This window comes from Sus scrofa, chromosome 1 (assembly GCF_054392235.1).
Source record: "Sus scrofa isolate SSC_HxYL_T2T_F1_AM1 chromosome 1, Sscrofa_HxYL_maternal_Yorkshire_Landrace_v2.0, whole genome shotgun sequence".
In the NCBI taxonomy this organism is placed as follows: Eukaryota; Metazoa; Chordata; class Mammalia; order Artiodactyla; family Suidae; genus Sus; species Sus scrofa.
This window is the reverse complement of record NC_139383.1, coordinates 83,349,192-83,369,932: the sequence shown is the minus strand read 5'-3', so window position 1 is coordinate 83,369,932 and position 20,741 is coordinate 83,349,192. Positions and strand designations below refer to the sequence as shown.

At 42.2% G+C, this 20,741-nt stretch overlaps 1 protein-coding gene across 8 annotated transcripts in view; it reads right to left on the bottom strand.

Annotated features, from left to right (window-relative positions):
* UBE3D (ubiquitin protein ligase E3D) overlaps positions 1-20,741 on the bottom strand; it is a 581,163-nt gene that overhangs the window by 552,925 nt on the left and 7,497 nt on the right. For all 8 annotated transcript variants that reach the window (XR_014807535.1, XR_014807534.1, XR_014807527.1 and 5 more), the window contains exons 2-4: positions 19,453-19,649; positions 15,315-15,405; positions 3,033-3,261 (exon numbers count right to left, since the gene is read on the bottom strand). Coding sequence is in view for 4 of the 8 variants with exons in the window: in XM_084964035.1 (XP_084820161.1) it covers positions 3,033-3,261; positions 15,315-15,405; positions 19,453-19,649 (517 nt within the window). In the remaining 4 variants the exon portion in view is untranslated. The remainder of the gene's footprint in view (positions 1-3,032; positions 3,262-15,314; positions 15,406-19,452; positions 19,650-20,741) is intronic.

The following is a 20,741-nucleotide window of genomic DNA, read 5'->3' as shown; positions in this document are numbered from 1 at the left end:
TATAATTCAAAATGTTCAATTTCCTTTGTTTTTTAGAATATAGGAGGAAGTCCTAGTGCGGCTAGAGTTTCTAAGTCTTAAATACTTAAATAATATTATTAGCCTTATAGAAGATTGAGGTGCCACCTTTAACAACCTATTAAAAGACACAACCTTTTTTTTCTTTTTTTTTGTGTGTGTCTTTTTGCCATTTCTTGGGCCTCTCCCGTGGCATATGGGAGGTTCCCAGGCTAGGGGTCTAATCGGAGCTGTAGCCGCCAGCCTACGCCAGAGCCACAGCAACGCAGGATCTGAGCCGTGTCTGCGACTTACACCACACACAGCCCACGGCAACGCCGGATCCTTAACCTACTGAGCAAGGCCAGGGATCGAACCTGCAACTTCGTGGTTCCTAGTCGGATTCGTTAACCACTGCGCCACGATGGGAACTCCCACAACATTTTTATTACATTGGTAGACACAAAAGATATCACAAGAGATAAGAAACTAAGATCAGGGAAACTTCTAGTAGATGTCTTTGAAAACAAAAGTTATATACTTGCACGTTCAGAGAGGCACAAATAACATATAGTACACTCTAAGAGAGTAAAAGACGTAAGTGTTAGCCTTTGTTTATGCTGGGGTTTTTTTGGTCATTTATAAACATTTTAATTCAAGACATATGCTTGGAGTAATTCACTGCCTAGGATTCTTTACACAGAATTAAATACACAATTCTCATGCTGCAGTGAGTGATCTTTTAAACGTTTTTCCACAATTAAGTTAGATTTTTATAATCTCTCATGAGCAGAGGAAGAAACCACTCCCACCCAACACTCAGAATACTCAAGAAGGCAACATGAATGTCCGGATAAGCTAAGCTCGTCCCATCTTTTAAATTAACCAAACACTTTTAATTTTGTTAAAGAGACGCTCTGCTTTGCACTGCATTTTGCTTGACCTACACTTAAAGGCAATAATAAAGCGAGCTGTGCAGCGAAGCGGCCTGAGAGTGTGGGAATGCTACAGAGCAAACATCCAAGGCAGACTTTGTTGTGGACTAATTAAATCAATATATCTGCGAGATGGCACCACTGCTCAGAGAGCTGGATTAGCCTCCTGTCCTCGTTTTTATTTTCCTTTGTGTTGCTTCCCTTTCTAAGGACCCTTGATATTGTCTCGCCAAAAAAAAATGTTTCCCAAGAGATACCATTAGGATGCTGCGTCACCATGTGACATTTCCAAACCCTGCTAGACGGCTAGACTGGGCGATATGAGAAATAGGTTTTCAATAGCACAGAGCAGCCCTGTTCCCACAGGAGGCTTGAGAGCCCTGTTTAAACAGTCCCTCCAAATTTATGTTACTATTTTGGTCACAGGCATATTCTTTCAACTGCTGCAATATGCAATTAAAGTAAAACTTCCACCCAGGCTAACCTGAAGACAATCTTGTCAACAGCAGCTTGCCACGACAGTAATTTCCCACAGTCTCCTTGATACTTAAAAACCATAACGTCTGAATATGAAGGGTCTCCCTTGAACACACAGGATGGCTGTTCACAATTAAGAGAAATTTTTGTAAAGGGCATCATGTAATTGATAAAGACATAAATGTGAAGAATCAATTTCCATAGAGAGCACAGAGTTCATCTGAAAAGGGAAACTCCTGGTTTTTCTTATTTAATTTCCTCAATCCTCTTCCACCTACATTTGCCAAATGTTTTAAACATTTATGGCATGATCATAAAAATGAAAGTCAAAATACATAAAACAGTAAAGTATCTGTAAATAAATTTAGATTAAAATGTAATTTTACCATAACCATATTAAATATAACAGATTTATATTAACTGCTCACCATTTATCTTTTAAAAATAGAGAAGGCTAAAGTACTATAATTTTAAGTGAAACTAAAGAGAAAGGGATGTGTTTATGGTGAAAGATGAGACACTTACATAATTTAAACTGATAACATAAACTTCGCGATATTTAACAAACTTCCTTTATCTGCTTCGAAACAGGAAAGAGTTCTAGCAACCAGCTTACAAGTAAGAGCTGCCCAACTGCTGCATATTTCAATAGAGTGGCTCCCATTCTCATTATAAAAATTAAATGAGCTCTAAATGAAATTTAACACACAACACTTTTGTTCCAACCAATAATCAGATGTTAAAATGAAGATTCTCCAGCAAATGATTTTCTTTACTTTTTAAATCACATCCGTATTGACTTGCCATCCAGGAAATGATTTCTCACAAGGGCCAGGTCAATGCCATTGATTTTCTTTTAAAATAAGGTAAACCACTTGTGCTCAGCGCTGAGGGGAAATTGCCTTCTCCCTCAAGAAGCTTTTGGAGTGGGAGCCTCCTGACCTCACTTGTCGAGCACCAGTGTCCAGCCCGCGGCACAAGCTTTGTTTTCCACGCTTGGGCTCCTCCATTCCCTCTTGTGCCCTGATGGTATCTGCTTCTATGACATCAGCAGAAGGCTAGGCGATGGGCAGACACAGGAAAGTACGTGGGCCCAGCAGGGCAGCAGACATCCCACGGCAAAAGAACACTTTTAATGTAAATCAGGCTGTGAGGATGAAATGTACACGGATCTTGGAATGCTGTCCTAAAAACAAGGAAGTAGGGCATCTGGGCTTGTAAAACACGAACATCCCTCTTCCCCTTCTTCCTCCAGCTTCTGTGTATGTTTTGGTTGAAGGCCATATGCCCTTTCTACATCAAAAGAGCAGAGCTGGAGAGCTCCCTGGTGGCTCAGCAGGTTAAGGATGCCACATTGTCAATGCTGTAATGCAGGTTCAATTCCTGCCCCAGGAATTTCCCTATGCCATGGGCATGGCCAAAAGGGAGCAAACAAATAAAAGGGAGCAAACAAATAAGCAACAAACAACAGCAACAAAAGAGCAGAGCTGGACAATGGAGGCAGAAAAAAATCACGGATTTTGGTCTCTAGAACAGCCTACGTCACATGCCCTGAATTGGATAGGCGAAACCAATTTCTAAGCCAACCTCAAAATGAACATTTATTCTGAAAAGATACTTTACCATTAAATGGTTCTCAGAAGAAAGACAGCACATCTCCACTGGGGCTACTTCGGGCCTCGGCTGCTGCAAATCACTTCTTAAATTCACCAAGAAGAAAGTGTCTCCAGTAAAACAGTCATTCTCTTGTGGATGAAGTGGCTTATTAGCAAAGGGGTCAGGATGACAACACCACTCTTCAACCAGGGTGCCCCAGTTTTCCCCTGGCAGAGGGAGAACCCTCAGGAGCTTCCTAGCGGGAAGAGGAAAAACAATGTTGATGGAGCAAAATGGAACTGTGACACTCTTAATTAAATCAGCATAAGGGATGAAAGACACCCACTAACGACACTGCTTGCAGTATTATTTTTCCCCTGATTAAAATAGTAATACACACTCACTATAGACAATTTTGAAAATGTAGGGAGGAGGTACAAGGCAAATAAAAACCATCCTTTCCTTATCCCCCATGGACAGGTAACTGCTTTTTACAGGATGGCCTATTTCCTTGTCATCCTTTCAGGAGAGACAGCTATACACATGTACACAGTCTGGAGTCAGAGGAAATACACACACTGCACATTGCTTCCATTGCTTTAGTTAGTTATATTGTGATTCTTAATGACTCCATTCTGCTCCACAGGTATGCCAAAACTTTTTAGATCATTCCCTCACTGTTAGATATCTGGGTTTGGGTTTTTCATTATCAACAACCGTATAATGAACAGTCCTGTATGAAAATTTGGGCACACATCAGATTATTTCCTTGGGAAAGAAGCCTTTTAAGTGTGTGATCATGAGCACAAATGATATGTACATATTCTTTTAATTTTTAATTTTTTTAGGGCTGCACCTGCTGCATATGGAGGTTCCCAGGCCAGGGGTCAAATTAGAGCAGTAGCTGCTGGCCTATACCATAGACACATCAACACCAGAAATGAGCCGCGTCTACAACCTATACTACAGCTCATGGCAACACCAGATCCTTAACCCACTGAGCAAAGGCAGGGGTCGAACCTGTGTCCTCATGGATATGAGTCACTTTTGTTTCCGCTAAGTCATGACCGTAAGCCAAGAGGGGAAATTCTAATATGTATATTTTTTAAACCCAATTCCCACGTTGACAGACTGCTTTCCAGAAAGGCTACAGTAATCTATAATTTTTCCATTTACCTTCTTCAGAATTGCATACTATCATTTTTCCATGTAATGGGTGAAAATGTTCTTGATACTGCTATAATTGGTAAATTCTTTAATTATTGGTGAGGTTGAACTGGCTTTCATATTTATTCATCACCGTGCTGCTTCTGTGAACGGTGACCAATGGCTGTTTTCCAGTCAGGTAGGAGTATGTTATATTGATATATCCTGTATCTAAAATCTGTGACAAATATCTTTTCAGTGTTATTGCCTTTAATGTGGTTAACATGTCATAAATTTCAAATCACCCAACCCTTTCTTCTGTGATTTTTCTTATTACTACTTTTTAATAAGCTTCTAATTTTGGCGTAATTTCAGGTTTAAAGAAAAGTTACAAAGATAGTACAAATAGTTTTCATATACACTTCACCCATCTTTCCCTAATATTAGCATCTTAGATTACCTTGGAAGATGTGTCTAAGCTACCAACTTTGCCCGGATTCCCCTCTTTTTCTGTGCCAGGGTCCAATTCACCATAACATGGAATTTAGTCATCATGTTGCCCCTGTCTCCTCTGTGACAGTTTCTTCTTGTTTTTCAGGACCCTGAGATTTTTGAAGAGTACTGATCAAGAATCTTACAGAGTATCCCTCAATGTGAGTCTGAAGTTTTTTCAAGATGAGATTGGGGTTGGAGTTCCCGTTGTGGCTCAATGGGTTAAGATCCCGACATAGGGTCTGTGAGGATGTGGGTTTGATCCCTGGCCTCGCTCAGTGGGTTAAGGATCTGGTGTTGCTGTGGCTGTATTGTGGGTAGCAGATGTGGCTCAGATCCTGCATTGCTATGGCTGTGGTGTAGGCCGGCAGCTAGAGCTCTGATTCAACCCCCAGCCTGGGAACTTCCATGTGCCTCAGGAGTAGCTGTAAAAAGAAAAAAGAAAAAAAAAAAAAAAAAGATTACACTGGGGCCATGGCTTTGGGGGTGATAGGATTTCTCATCAAAAGGTACCAGAAAGAACACTAGACATATGACTTATCACTGAGGGTGTCAGCCTTGAGCCCTGGGTTAAGGTGGCATCTGCTAGGTTCCTCCCACCCTCATGTACACTGATACTTGGAAGTGAGTTATTAGGTCCAGGACACCCTCAAGGGGAGGGAAGTTCAGCTCTACCCTGACATTATTTTTTAGGATTCCAGTATCTTTATAATTAAGGAGCCCCCTATACTTGCTACCAGTTTTCGTTTTAATGGTTGCATTTTTTTTTTTTTCCTGGACAAATAAGGACACTTGAGACTTTTCCAGGAAGACAGTCAAACATCGTTTACCTCTAAATCAGGTAGATTGGTACTCTAAAAGGAAAAGAAATATGGGCAGGATGATGAGGACATTTCAAAATAATTTATCCTGAAAAAATGAGAATGCACACATGCTCCTGGCCTTCCTAAGGCCCTTGAACACTGTAGAAGCTTAAGGCACCCTGATTACTTGCTCACTTCTGCTTCAATCAGCTGGACCATTTTCCCCCAAGGGTCAACTGTATTTTTTTCTTTTTTTCTTTTTTAGGGCCATATCTGTGGTATATGGATGTTCCAAGGGTAGGGGTGGAATTGGAGCCACAGCTGTCAGCCTACACCACAGCCACAGACAGCAACAAGGAATCTGAGCCACATCTGCGACCTACACCAAAGCTCATAGCAACACCGGATCCCTAGCCCACTGAGCGAAGAGGCCACAGACTGAATCAGCATCCTCATGGATACTAGTCTGATTGTTTCCACTGCACCATGACAGGAACTCCCAAGGGTCAACTGTATTTGATCACAGACCTGTTTATGCCACATGTTATTTGAGCTACTTAATTTAATTAAATAGTATGTAAACTGAGGAAATATGAATTGCTATGCCTCTGAAAACTACAGATTTCAGACTCTAGTCAGTTATTCAAAAAAAAAAAAATCACTGGTGGAACATGGGAGGTGAGGGAAGAAGAGTAAAAATCTAGAAGAAATCAAAATGCTCCAGGGTCTGACCTCTCACTCCACTGGAAAGAAAGCCAACTGGAAACTGTGGATAATGAATTTAGGATGGTATGAGTGCACAGAGCTGAGAGTCCACAGGGGCAGACATATATTCAACACAAAGATATTAGTTCCCTAATAAAACACTAGCACGTTAATGTATGTGTGCATGCTTTAAATGAAAATATTTGAGATGCAAATGAATCATCTTTTAATGATTCCTCTTGTGTGAACCCTTTTTCTTTGATTCGCCAATCAACTCATAAAAGGGCAATTATAATATGGAAGAAGGGAGACACTGAACAACTCCAGAGGACAGAGGCAGGAACCAGAAAGGCTGGTTTTAGTGTGACATAAGCAAGAGGATTCTCTTTCAAAGTCAGAGATGCCGCACCACTAGACATCACTCAAACTGCTGAGCCTATTAAGGAGATTAGGACACGATTCTTTAAACATACATTTTCTAGAAATCTACTAGGAGTCAGGCATTCTGCTGAGACAAAATATTAATGCACAGAGTCCCTTCTCTCAAGGCATTCACCTTCTAGTAGGAAATATATATATATGTGTGTGTGTGTATATATATATATATATCAATAAACCAATAACAATACCATAATATAATAAGTGCTCAGAAGAGCAGTCCTAAATTCCTGGGAGATGGGGAAGGGCAGAGAGGATGGATCAGACCTCTTTGAAAGTCTGATGAAAGCTTCAGCCCCTTTCTTCAAATATAGATTCGCACCTGTACACAAAATCTGCACATTACTTCTGGGGACTTGTGGATTTGCAAAACCAATCCATGAATTGAGGGTAATATGTACAAAGTGCTAGAGGAGAGAGTGTACGTGCACTTCAGAGAAGAGGTACACCTGAGTTGGTCTTTGAAGGATGAATAGGAGTTCTCTAGGCAATGAATAGAATTAAGGTCATCACAGGGGTAGGAACAATATGAAGAGTCCTAGTGCTGCAGTCCTAGTGCAGGCACGGTGCCTGAACCATAGGGTGAGCTCTTAAATATTTGCTGAAGAAATGAACTAGCATGTTTTGGTAACTATAGCATGTGAGGCCCCTGGTTGGATCTTTGGCATGCTCAGATGACAGGGTTAACGAATATTTGCCCTTGCTCAAGAATCTGAGCTTTGGTTTAACCACTTGGACCTGTTACCCTGGAAACCAAGTAGACAGAAGGCGTTGATTATATTGCTAGGCAACACTGATTATGGTAAAAATGATCCCTGATTGGTGCATTGCATTTGGACTAGGAAGAAGTTTATATGAGATGTAAATATCAGATGTGAATGTCATACTTTAAGTTTCCTCAATGCAGGAGTTCCTGTCATGGTGCAGTGGTTAACGAATCCGACTAGGAACCATGACGATGCGGGTTCCATCCCTGACCTCGCTCAGTGGGTTAAGGATCTGGCATTGCTGTGAGCTGGGGTGTAGGTCGCAGATGCGGCTCGGATCCCGAGTTGCTGTGGCTGTGGTGCAGGCCGGCAGCTACAGCTCCGATTCGACCCCTGGCCTGGGAACCTCCATATGAAGCAGGTGCGGCCCTAAAAAGACAAAAAAAAAAAGTTTCCTCAATGCAGTCCTTTGTGGGGAACCCTAGAGACTATGCCAAAAAATTACTGCAAGCACTACTGGCTGCTTAGGGGATGAGGCTTCTTCTTCGCACAGCTCCTGCACCTGCTGGATATGAATCCTGTACTTTGTACCTGGAACCATGTCACATGGGGAGACTAGAGTCCCCAGAGGGGTAAGAGACCTGCTACTTGAACTGCTGCAGGCCCTCTGCCGAGAGGAACTCCTGTACTGCCTGTGGTAGTGCTAAGTTCATGTGTAGATGAACCTGAGAAAACCTCAGGTGGGCACCACACACAACTTATTCCATGCAATGCTCACAACAACCTGGTGAGATAAGAATTTCCATTCTCCTGTTACAGAAAAGAAAAGGGAGGCTCAAATATGTTCAATAATCATACAATGTTCAATAATCTGTACATGTTGGAGTTCCCTGGTGGCTCAGCAGGTTAAGGAGCCAGCATTGTCAATGCTGAGGCTCGGGTCACTGATGTGACTCAGGTTTGATCCCTGGCCCCAGAACTTCTGCATGCTGTGGGGAGGACCAAAAACAAACAAACAAACAAACAAAAAACCCTATACAAGTTCACAGAGCTGGAGGTGATGAATGACAGCAGCATCTTAACCAAGTCTTCTGGGCTCCAAAACAAATGCTTTCCCTAGGAATATACTATCTTCCCACAGAACATCAGTAAAGGGGCCCGGGGAGGTGTGGTGATGTAGACTAGACCTCATGGGGTGCAGTGCCAACCTAGGGGCGGGCCCTTGGTTTCCATAGGAAGGTTACAGAATTCGGGTGGGAAGGGATGGGTCAGATTTGAATTCGGACAAAGAAGGGGAGGAAGGCAAAGAAATGTGCCTGTTTAGAGTAGGAGCTGGGCCTAAGCAAGCTCCTAGATCTTCTCTATGCTTTGTCCCTGGACACTGCGTATGACACAGATCCTCAACGCAGTGCTGGAGACAGAAAAGTCAAAACCGCACACGCCATCCCAGAAATGAAACTGCATGAAGATTTACAGAGGCCCTAGAGACTTGCACATTCGCACAAAATGTGAGATTTCAAACTTAATGTGCCCCTGCATTACAGTGCATGAGAGCTCCGCTACACCCCATGGCTAACTACCTGAGACACGGCGGACGGTGGGGGGGGGCATGCAGGAAAGCGCCTCATTCACAAGTCACTGCAAAGATAAAAGTGTTTTCACAGCACAAAGAAATTTTCTGATGTTTGAAAAAAAACAAAACCTTTAAGAACAAAGGATGTATTTTAATCACAGCTCCAAAGAAAGTATTTCTATTGAAAACCCTGAAACTCTGATACCATCTACTTCCCAAGAGAACTTTCTAAATAAAATAAGTATCATTTTTTTTTCAGAGTAGTTTTTAGGTAAAAAACCTGCTGAAGATCAGAAAAAGAGTGCAATGATTTCTTGAACTTTCTCTCAGCTTAAGAATCTATGATGAACAGCAATACATGTTTATAATTAATTAAAATGTGCTAGTTATTTTATTTTTTTTTTTTTGTCTTTTTGCCATTTCTTGGGCCGCTCCTGCGGCATATGGAGTTTCCCAGGCTAGGGGTCTAATCGGAGCTGTAGCTGCCAGCCTATGCCAGAGCCACAGCAACTCGGGATCCGAGCCGCGTCTGCAACCTACACCACAGCTCACGGCAACACCGGATCGTTAACCCACTGAGAAAGGGCAGGGACCGAACCCGCAATCTCATGGTTCCTAGTCGGATTCATTAACCACTGCGCCACGATGGGAACTCCTTTAGTTATTTTTAATGCATCTTAAACATAAGCTTTGGGAGAAAATAAAATGCACAACTTAAAATGTGCATTTCAATTTAAATAAAGTTTTATAATTTTAACATGTAATCAAACATTGAATGATGGTGTTTATTTAAAACTTAAATATAAACAAGAAAATGAAAGGCCTTAACTTTAAAAGCAACCATTATTCAGTGATAATAACAATGGTAATAACAGAGCTTTCACACTGGATTAGAACCAAGTGGACAATAAGAGTTGCAAGAAAAACATCAAGTATCTAAAGCTCAAGATAAAGCTGCTGGAATTTAGATAAATTCAGCTGGCATCACTCAACTGGTGGCCTATACATCCTACAAAACTAGCTTTGCATTCATTTTATTACCACTACATAATACATGGAGACCCTTAAAACTATAACCATCTTATTCCAAAAGTTTGTGCAATGTTACCAATAATTCAGTTTGTGCCTGTACTCTTTTCTCATCTCTTTGTTCTCTTTCATAGACAAGAGACTATTCATAGGAGTAGTTATTTTCAGACTGTAATAATAGCTGGCCTGTCAAGTGGGCCAATCCACTGGCTGGATATTCTGACATCTCTTATGTTTCCCTAAGTCTATTCTGCTTGTTACCTGCTAAAGTCTTACTGCCCTCATAGGCTGCTGGGCTCACACCCAGCTCTGCCCAGGTGGAACAGCAAAAGCCTTTCCAAAGACCTCAAGAAAACGTTTTAATGACTTAAAAATCAGGCTTATGTTTGAGCCAACCAGTATTATTCAAGTCTGACATGAATTTATTTCTAGATGACACAACAAATTCCAAACACAATGACCATTCAGCTGCTTCTGTGACTACTCACAGAGAAGTAAGTGTTATTATTATTGCTGCTTGATATTAGGGACTGTTACTCTCAACAAGAGCATAATCAAAAATTATAAATGTTTGACATGAGTCAGAATGGCCATCATTACAAAGTCTACAAATAACACATGCTGGAGAGGGTGTAGAGAAAACGGAACCTTCTTACACTGTTGGTGGGAATGTAAATTGGTGCATCCATTATGGACAACAGGATGGAGGTTCTTGAAAAAAACTAGAAATAGAGTTTTATATGAGCAATCTCCCTCCTGGGCATATATCTGGACGAAACCATACTTCAAAAAGGTAACATGCACCCCTATGTTCATAGCAGCATTATTTAGAATAGCCAAGATCTGGAAGCAACCTAAGTGTCCATAACAGATAAATGGATAAAGAAGATGTGGTACATATGTGCAATGGAATATTAGTCAGCCATAACAAAGAATAAAATAATGCTATTTGTAGCAACATGGATAGACCTTTAGATTCTTATACTTAGTGAAGTCAGACAGAAAAACCAAATATATGATAATATTTATCTGTGGAATCTAAACTATGATACAAATAAACCTATACACAAAACAGAAACAGACTCACAGACACAGAGAACAGACTTGTAGTTGCTAAAGGGGGACAGGTGGGAGAGGGAGGGAGTGGGAGTTTGAGATTAGCAGATGCAAACTTTTAAATTTAGAATAGATAACAATAAGGTCCTACTATATAGCTACAGTAGGAACCACATTCAATATCCTGTGATAAACCATAATGGAAAAGAATATGAAAAAGAATGTATGTGTGTACATATATACATTTATATATACATATTATGTGTGTGTATACATTTATATATATTCATATTACATGTTATGTATATAACTGAGTCACTTTGCTGTACAGCAGAAATGAACACAACATTGTAAAACAACTATACTTAAAGAATGTTTTAATTATACATATTCAGACAATTTTTACAGAAACTCTCTGCTGAACTGGTAAAAATGCAAATTGGAGAATTTTATTGTAAAAAAACAAGGCATTATTTGTTCTCAAATAACCAAAACAAATGGCTAAGAACATGGGATTCTGAATGAAAAAAAAAAAAAAAAAAAAAAAAAAGACTGCTGTAATTAGCAGGCTTCATGCACCCTGGTGCTAATAAGTATTAAAAGCCATTAGTGAGTCTTAATAGGTTAAACAGCCTTCTGCACCTGTAATTTGCTTGACAAGAATCTTTTTCATTAAGGAAAAAAAAAAAAGAACAAGCATTAGTCTTGCACGACTCAAATAATAATGATTCACACAACCCAAGGTAGAACTTTTTGAGGTTTACTAATCACAGAATTTTCCTGCTGGTGGAACTCTTAAAGGTTTATCTGATTCAACCTCCAAATTTTACATATGAGGAAAGTGAGGCCCTGATGATCTAAGTGACATGTTCCCAGATAGAAAGGCTAGCCTTTCTCTGCTCCAGTGCTCCTAATACAAGAAGTCCTGCTACAGAGAGACCACTGTTCTCCAAGGTGCCTTCTTAAAAAGGATGCCTGTGGGGGGTTGACTTTGATTACAGCCCATACTGGCCTCCTTCAAAATACCTTTGGTTTTTCTTTCTACTTAACAAGCACAGATGTCCTTACCACCTGCATGGAGCAGATAACTGAGGGAGAAATGAGAAGACTACTGGGCTTCACGCAAACAGCTAGCATGACATCCTTGTGCAGACACTGGAAGAAGAGTGTTTTTCCTCAAAACAGAGTCGCCGGGCTAGCTGCCTAAGAGGGAAATGGCAGCAAAGCCTTGTGGACCACAAAGGGTTCCTCCAAGTTGCTCAAAAGGCTTCCACATGCCAGACACACAGGTGTGATAGACAACGGCGTCTAGGCCCTGCTGAGGCCAGCAAGGGCTAAGTCACGTCCACTGTGGAACTTCTCAGAGAGAAAAAGGGGGAACGGGTCATTTCCCCGCAGGCCTAAGAAACAGAGTCCTGAATCAGAAACAGTAGATAATTTGCTAGTTTACTGATAAGGCCAGTCACAGGAAAGGGGGCAAAAGGAGTGTATAAAGCCAATTAAAAAGAACTTAAGTACTGACTAAGCGTATTTACTATTATACATTACAGCCTCTAACCCTTTCCACAAGGTAGGAAAAGAGGTCCTTATTAGGACTACTTAAGAGGAAGCTGACTGAGGTGACATGGACAAGATCCCCCAGCCTCTTATGGTAAAGCTGCGGTTCAAACCCCAGGATTAGGGAAGTAAATATGATCTTTCAGTGGCAGCTTCTTAGTCCTCCTCGTTCTCAAGCCGTCGGTGGTAGACAGGACTGAGCCCAAACAGAAGGTGCAGCTCCTGAATAGTAAAAATTCAGGCTACCGCTTATGGTTTTCATGCCCACCATCCTTTTCTCATGCAACCCAAGTATCAGGCGGTGATGAAAGAGGTCCCATTTCAGGCAAGCACACCAAGAAATACTGTTCCACCTCAGCTAACTCGCTCCCCTGTAACATCCAGGGCCCCTCACCACTGTAGAGACGTGGCTGCTTCAGAAACTGGTCATGAGAGTTAAACCAAAGCCTGAAATAGACTGAGAAAAGGAACACTGTCTGGTTAAAGTCCAATGTGACCTGGGATCCTTGCGACCTTTCAGGCGATGCTGTGGGCCTGCCCAGAGCGGGCATTGCAGCAGCTCTGCCTGTAGGGCCACTGAGCCAGGGCTTTCTCCGCCACTCTGCAGACCTGGGGTCACCCCACTGTTTCCCCAAAGTGATCACTGGGAGGAGGCTCTGTTCACAAGCCCCACTTACAGTGGCATAACTGTTCATGCCCCAATAGGTCTGGGAAACTGCCTGGAGTCTGAGAGCCAGCAGAAGCTGGCAAAAGCCAAAATAAGCAGCCTAACGTTGATCTGACTCAATCTTGTGCGGATTTAGTGACAAGGAACCACGCCAATTGTGAAGGGCTGTGGTGAGGTTGGTGATGAGAATGAGTCTCCGAGGAGCTATCACATACTGAACGCTTTCCCCTTACCTCATTCAATCCTCCCCCAAGCCCGCTCCTACTGTTATCTGTACTTTGATAATAAGAATACTCAGGAACAAAGTGGCTGAGGTAACTTCCCCAGGGTCACCCCTACTACATGAGAGATGCAAACCCTGAGAGTTGGGCTGCCCGGCCTCCAGTGCTGGCGGCTATATTGTCCCACATTCTAAGTATGAGTGGGGGTCAGGGACGCTGGAATCCAGGGCCTACAGTTTCATTGGGAAGACAGAAATGTAGTTCCCCTCCCCTTCAGGGTTCAGGGAAGGCTCTGGGCGGTAGACTCCCCAGTTGCTGAATGTAGGAGGTGCTCACAGGAAGGAGATGGAGCTGGGGTGCATCATCCTAGGGAGCAAGTAGCTTTCATGAAGGCCTAGAATGGAGAGGGGCATGAAGAGACTGGTACTTCATGGAATATGTATAAATGATGGTGTGTGGTTTGGGTGGGTTGGGACGGAGGTGGGGGAAAGGGGCTAAAACATGCAGATGGAGAGGTAAACGGGCAAGGTGATAAAGCACCTAGGGTACCCTGCTGAGGTCTTACAAAATTTATCCTTGAAGACATGGGAGGCCACAGGAGGGCTTGAGCAGGGAAAGCAAGATGCGTTTGAGAAAGACAGCTGGGGGATATGGACATGATGGGAGGGGGGTGAACCCAGAGTTAGTCTCAGTGGGTAAGGCGCTGGCAGCAGGTGCCACTTGGCCAGAGGACAGTGGCCTCAACCACAAAGTAACAAAAAGCAGAGAAATGTGAAGAAGGAGGGCAGCAAGTTTCCAGTGATGACTATCCATAGGGGACAGAGGAAGCAGAGGAGACATTTGGGGCTCTACCTTGAGGACCAGGGATGGGGTGTCTCAGGTATGTGTACTTCTCAGAGGAAACCCAGCTGACAAGGAATTCTAAATTCTTCCCTTCAGTACTGTTTTCAACATGAAGGGCTCACTCTGCCTTTCCAACCTTCGGGTGATCCAAAGCCAGAAATCTTGTTTGTGCCCAGGAAACAGGCAGGATGACAAGAGGAAGAGAGAAGGTGGAAAAATAATTAAAAGAGATAAGGTGGGAACACCAAGAATATGGCAAAGAGCCCTTCCTATCACTGGGAGGTACCCACAGGGCACCACAGGTCCGGGTGACAGGGTTACCCTAAGCATCGAGGAAAACTTAACCTGTGCTCTGTGTTAAGAAGCAGGGACACGGGCAATGGGGATTTTAGAAAGGCACTGAGGAGTTCCCATCATGGCTCAGGGGTTAAGGAACCGACTAGTATCCATGAGGATGCAGGTTTGATCCCTGGCCTCGCTCAGTGGGTCAAGGGTCTGGCGTTGCCATGAGCTGTGGTGTAGGTCACAGAAGTGGCTTGGATCCTGCATGGCTGTGGCGCAAGCCAGCAGCTACAGCTCTGATTGGACCCCTAGCCTGGGAACCTCCATATGCCATAAGTGTGGCACTAACAAGATAAAATAAATAAATAGAAAGGCACTGATAGAAATAGTGCCAGTAAAAAATTGTGCTGCAAAAGTTTCTGTTATTTAGAACACTCAGTTAAGGTGGAACACCTCCTTCACAAGGATGATGGATAAAGTGTACAATAGATGCCAGTCTGTTTTCAGCGGAGAGGAGCTGGTCTATACCAGCTCTTCCTCCAAGAAGAGCCTCCCTCCCTCACAGCCAGCCTACTACTGTCCCCTTCTGCCAGGTAGAGAAGACCTCACTGCTCTGTGACTGCTGGAGAGTTTGGGGCTTGGTTTTGTTCAAAATGACACTGAGCTGGCTCTCATTTGCAGGCCACAATTTGCTCATTTGCTCCCTTGGCAGTTCCTTCAAAAATCCTGATAGAAAAAGAGAACGGCATTGCCAGGCACAGAATGAGTCAGTGTTAAATACGCTCCTTACCTGTCCCTTATTATGACTTCACCACAGGACTGGCAATAAAATGTGCAACATTCGTGGGCTTGTGAGCTTTGATTAAACACTGAAATCAGTTCTGGAGGAAATCAAGAAAACAGCCAATCTTAGAGGTTTGGGACAAAACATATTAACATACTTAAAGCATTTAATAGCCACAATAAATTACCATCAATAAACACTGTTTATGATCTACAGAAGTACACATTTAATTAGTATTATCGGATGACACCACCAGAAGCAAACATTGGGAAGTGTTTGCAAAAACAACAGATTTTGCTAAGTGTTTCAGAGCTAGGTACTCCCTCAGATTATCCTTGTAACATACCGATGAGTTGAAGCTCTCATTCTAGAAATGCAACATTAAGGACAAGGGAAAAGGGGTTATTTCCCATTGAGCTAATCATACAGAGCTGTACAAGCCCAGCTTTCCTCGGCTATGCTTAGGTACAGCTCTCCGTCCCTGCAATTGCTGGTAAACAGAACTCTGAAATCTAAGTTTAATTAGATTTAAACAAGGTTGATGCCTGCTGTCATCTTACCAGTACATACAAACAAAATCACTCTTGAAACTTGTCTTTATCGGGCAGGTCCTTGGGGATGAAAAGGCTCCAAGGGAAGAGTTCAATCTTCCAAAACTCAATTTCTGATTAAAGTGTGGGAAAGCACATATTTCCCATTTTATGTGAAAGAGCAGAAGAAGGCAGTATGTTCCCTTAATTTGCATTATTTCATTCATGAAGAAAGGAAACTTTCATTTCCAAAAAAAAAAAAAACAAAAAACAAAAAAACCCAAACAAAAAACAAAAAGCCAAACCTACAAAAATATGCCGTTAAGAAATCTTAAGAAATGAGGTTGGTTTATGTTACCTTGTATGTATTTTAGGATTTAAAAAAAAAAAAAATCAATGCTAGAAAGTTTAAGCCTCGGCAGCTAAAAATTCTTCTGTTTAATTTCTAGGATTCCCCTATGGCACACAGTATTCTTAAACACTGAGCAGATAATAAGTTGATGTGGGCAAAGACATCCAAAATTTTCTTTTCTGAACCAAATAAAAAAATTTTTCAGTGAAACACTGCCCTCTGCTGTTCACCCAGCATGATGCACAGGCTCAAGGTCGAGTCAGAACCTTGCGGGGAAACACTGCCCCCCTGGGTGGTGGTGGGGAACTACATCTGGAGCAATGGAATTTACTGCAGCCAGTTCTGATCAAGGGTCAAGATCTATGCATTCAAAAACAGTTAAACTTGGAGTACCCTGGTGGCCTAATGGTTAAGGTTCTGGCATTGCCACTGCCATGGTGCAGGTTCAATCCCTAGCCCAGAAACTTCTGCATGCCACAGACAAGACCAAAAAAAAAAAAACAAAGGGAAAAAAAAAACCCAATAAAAATACTGTAACTATATGTCGACTCTTGTCCTTAAAACAGTATTGCTATAGTTGAAAAGTCAACTTTGTAAAAACCCTAAAATACAACTGAACACTAAAAATGTCAAAACTCGCTTCCTACAACAGATTCTGATTCAAGTTTATATCAGTGTGCCCCTATCTGATATTTATTCATTCAGCAAATATTTATTCACCACTTATTATGTGGAAAGCACTAAAGCAATTAAGTGCTGCGGCCTCTATTTTGCATACCCCTTCATGCACTGCAGAACAGGCCTTTGAATGTTTTCCTTTTCAGACAGTTGTATAAAATACATTTTAAAAACGTAAAAAGAAACTGGAGACCCATGAATGCCAACAATAAGCAAACCAACACACAGTAGCCGATTTCTTCCATCCAGTAGTTAAAACTAAAAAATAATGTTTGCTTATTTAAATTTCTTTTTAAATAGTTCAGGTTTTGCTCTTTGTATATTAACTGATGCAGAATATAGGTAGGCCACATACTAATTCTGTCTCTGGAATGTCTCCGCCCCTCCTCTCTGTGAGTCCTCAAATTACAGTCCCAGAAAACTAGCAGAGGAGCTGAAAACACTGCTTTCACGCCTGCCTTTCCTGTTTCATGAGGTGATCCAAGATTCCTGCTGTCATTTCTGTTCATCATCGCTAAAGACAGTGAAAATATCACAGGAGCCAGACTCCCAAGGCTTCTTCCCTGCCCACCAACAGGTACGCTCAGGGCCTCTCTTAGTCTGTTTCCCATCTCGAGGGCCCCTTCTTCTTTCCATGGTTATTTGACAGTCATCCTTAGGTACCCTACACCACCTCAGCTCCAGGATGTTTCTTTCCTAAAACCACCCTGCCCAACTCAGACAAGTTATTCACTAACCTATGACTTGAGCAAAACTCTCTCTCCGGGTACAACCGCTATGGAAAACAGTATGGAGGTTTCTCAGAAAACTAAATATAGAACTACCATATGACCCAGCAATTCCACTCCTGAGCATATATCCAGACAAAACTTTCATTCAAGAAGATACATGCACCCCTATGTTCATAGCAGCACTATTCACAATAGCCAAGACTTGGAAACAACCTAAATGTCCATCAACAGAGGACTGGATAAAGATGTGGTCCATAAATACAATGGAATACTATTCAGTCATAAAAAGAATAAAATAATGCCATTTGCAGCAACATGGATCCAACTAGAGATTCTCATACTAAGTGAGTAAGTCAGAAAGAGACAAATACCACATATTACTTATATGTAGAATCCAAAATATGGCACAAATGAACCTACCTAAAGAATAGAAACAGACTCATGGACATAAAGAACAGACTTGTCGTTGCCAAGGGAAAGGGGGGAGTTTAGGGTTGGTAGGTGCAAACTATTACATTTAGAATGGATAAGCAATGAGGGTCCTACTGTATAGCACAGGGATTTATTTCCAGTATATATACATGACTGGATCACTGTGTTGCACAGCAAGAAATTGGTACGGCATTGTAAACCAACTGTGCTTTAATAAAAAATAAATTAAAAAAAAAAATCACTCTCCAGCCAAAAAAAAGGAAGGAAATTACAAAAGCTGGGATAGAGACATCTCCTAAAGGGCTCCTCAGTACAATCCTGCAGAACCCACCTCCACCCACCATGGGGCTCCAAGCAACTCAGACGAAAGGCTTAGTCTCCATGGGACAACAAGGAAATCTCCTCCCTCTCTGAGAGTGAGCATCACATCAGTCTGTTGCAGCCTCTGTTTCTACTTCTTACATCATTTTTAATCCTCCCAAACATATTACTCACAATTAGGGGGACAAGGAACCAATAACGTTATTCAGTAAAGTATTCTGGGAAACATGTCTACCTTCTTATTGAATCCATGTGCCAATAACAAAATGGAAGTATAATGGGCATAGCAACAAAGTCAAATTATTGCATCAAACTCCATTTCCAAATCTTTACACATGCTGTTCTATTTGGAAAGTCCACCTGATAGATTATTCCATCATTAAGTTCTCTGGTAGAAGACCACCTCATCAGAGCAGCCTTCCCTGACCCTCACCCACCCCTCGTCACGCCCTATCCCACTATTCTGCTTTAGCTCTGTCCTCAGCACTTAGCTCTGTGCCCACAAAACTTGTGTGTCCCTTATCTGTTCCCACTCAGAGTGTAAGCCCCATGAGGGCAAAGATCTTCTAGGCTTGTCCATTTCTGTAACCCTAGCACCTAGATCGATGAGCTAGTATTTGCTCAGTGAATGAATTTCCATGTACTGCTTTCAAACAAGCTGGGTATCCCAAAATTGCCATCTGCTTTTCATCTTCCCATAAACCCTATGAACCAGGTTAACTTACAATTAAAGAAACAATTCAGGGAGTATGTGGGAAGTGTATGTATCTTCTGGCCAACTTTGCTGTGAACCAAAAACTGCTCTAAAAAAAATGCAGTCTATTAGGAAAAACCGAAAAAACAAAAAAATAAACAAACAACCCCTCCACCCCCCCAAAAAAGCCTCAGAAAGGCTAAGTGACTTGTTCCACTACCTGCAACTAACAATGGGCAGAGCTGGGAGAAAAAAAAACCCTAGATCTCCTGGACCCCCAGCTCTTTCCACACGGCTGATGAGCAGTTATTTTCACCTGGGAAATCCTCATCTTTTCAAAGGAAAAAACATTGCCTTTGATTTATAATTAAACACACACAGAAACAGGAACGCTAGTGCCACTCACCTGTACAGGGCTCTGCCTGCACTTGCAGCCGCAGGTGCAGCCCATCCCCAGGCACAAGCTGCAGCCCGCGGCAGGAGGACGGCACAAGCCTGACCTCTGCTGGAAGCTGGAGCTCTGTGCAGCCTCCGGGGGTTTTCATCTGGAGCCAGGATGGCATCACAGAAACATCCATGGGCAGAAGTCCTTCTTTTGGATCTCTGGGAATTACAAATAACACACAAAAAAAATTATTTCTCATGGATGAAAACCGCATGATGAAAGAAAGAAAAACAACCAAGGAGCTCTCTGGCCCTCTTCAATAAGGGACAATAAATAAATTTAGTAACTCTTCCATAAATTTAGTAACTCTCCCAGAAAAGCAGCAGTGAACTTGATAAAGGAAACCCCTCTATACTAGGTTTCCATGTGGTCAGAGAGTACTTTTCCTTGTATGTTTTTCATTCTTGCATCTTCTCCTTCATGGTGACAAGGCATTTTTAAGCATGTACTTTTTTCCACTGCTAACAATCCTGAGTGCTAACTCTCTCCTCCCTCCAAGGCTTTGCCCATATACTCAAGCCTGGACCTCCACAGGGTTGTGCCTGGAGCCACTCTGCTGCACAGCCTGCCATCTCCTTCCCCACATCCCGTGTCTCCTCCTACCAGTCTCCCCACTTGGGCTTCTGTGAACCAGCATGACCTAATGCTAGTCTGTCATGCATCATGCACTTGACCTTGAGCGTATTTGGGCCAGAGAATTCAACAAGGCAGGGTAAGGAAGTGGCTTTATTCACACTGACATCCCTTGACCTGAGCTGAGTTTGTACCTTCATCCATTCAGTGCATCTTTGGTGAGGTCAACAAGGTGCCAGGTACTGGAAATATGCTCTGACATGGTGTTTTCTCAGTGCCACATCCCCTTCAGAAGGGGGTAGGCAAGTAAACAGGGATGATCAAGGGAGCGTTAAAACTTATTCATCATAAATACAGGGGGCTATGGAGGTACCTGGAGAGAGGCAATGACTACCACAGGCCAAGCACTAAGTAAATGTTACGTGAATAATGAATGGATGAGTCAGTGAAATATTCTTGCTCCTGAGACCAGAATTTCAAGGATGTTTTATTTAACATTCAATAAATTAGAATAAAGCAGTGGTATTTGATATACAGGCCAGGATTATGTGAAACCAAAGGTACAGGAGAAAAAAACTCCATCAGTTTTTTTTTCCCCTTTAGGGACGCACCCTTGGCATATGGAAGTTCCCAGGCTAGGGGTCAAATTGGAGCTGTAGCTGCTGGCCTATGCCACA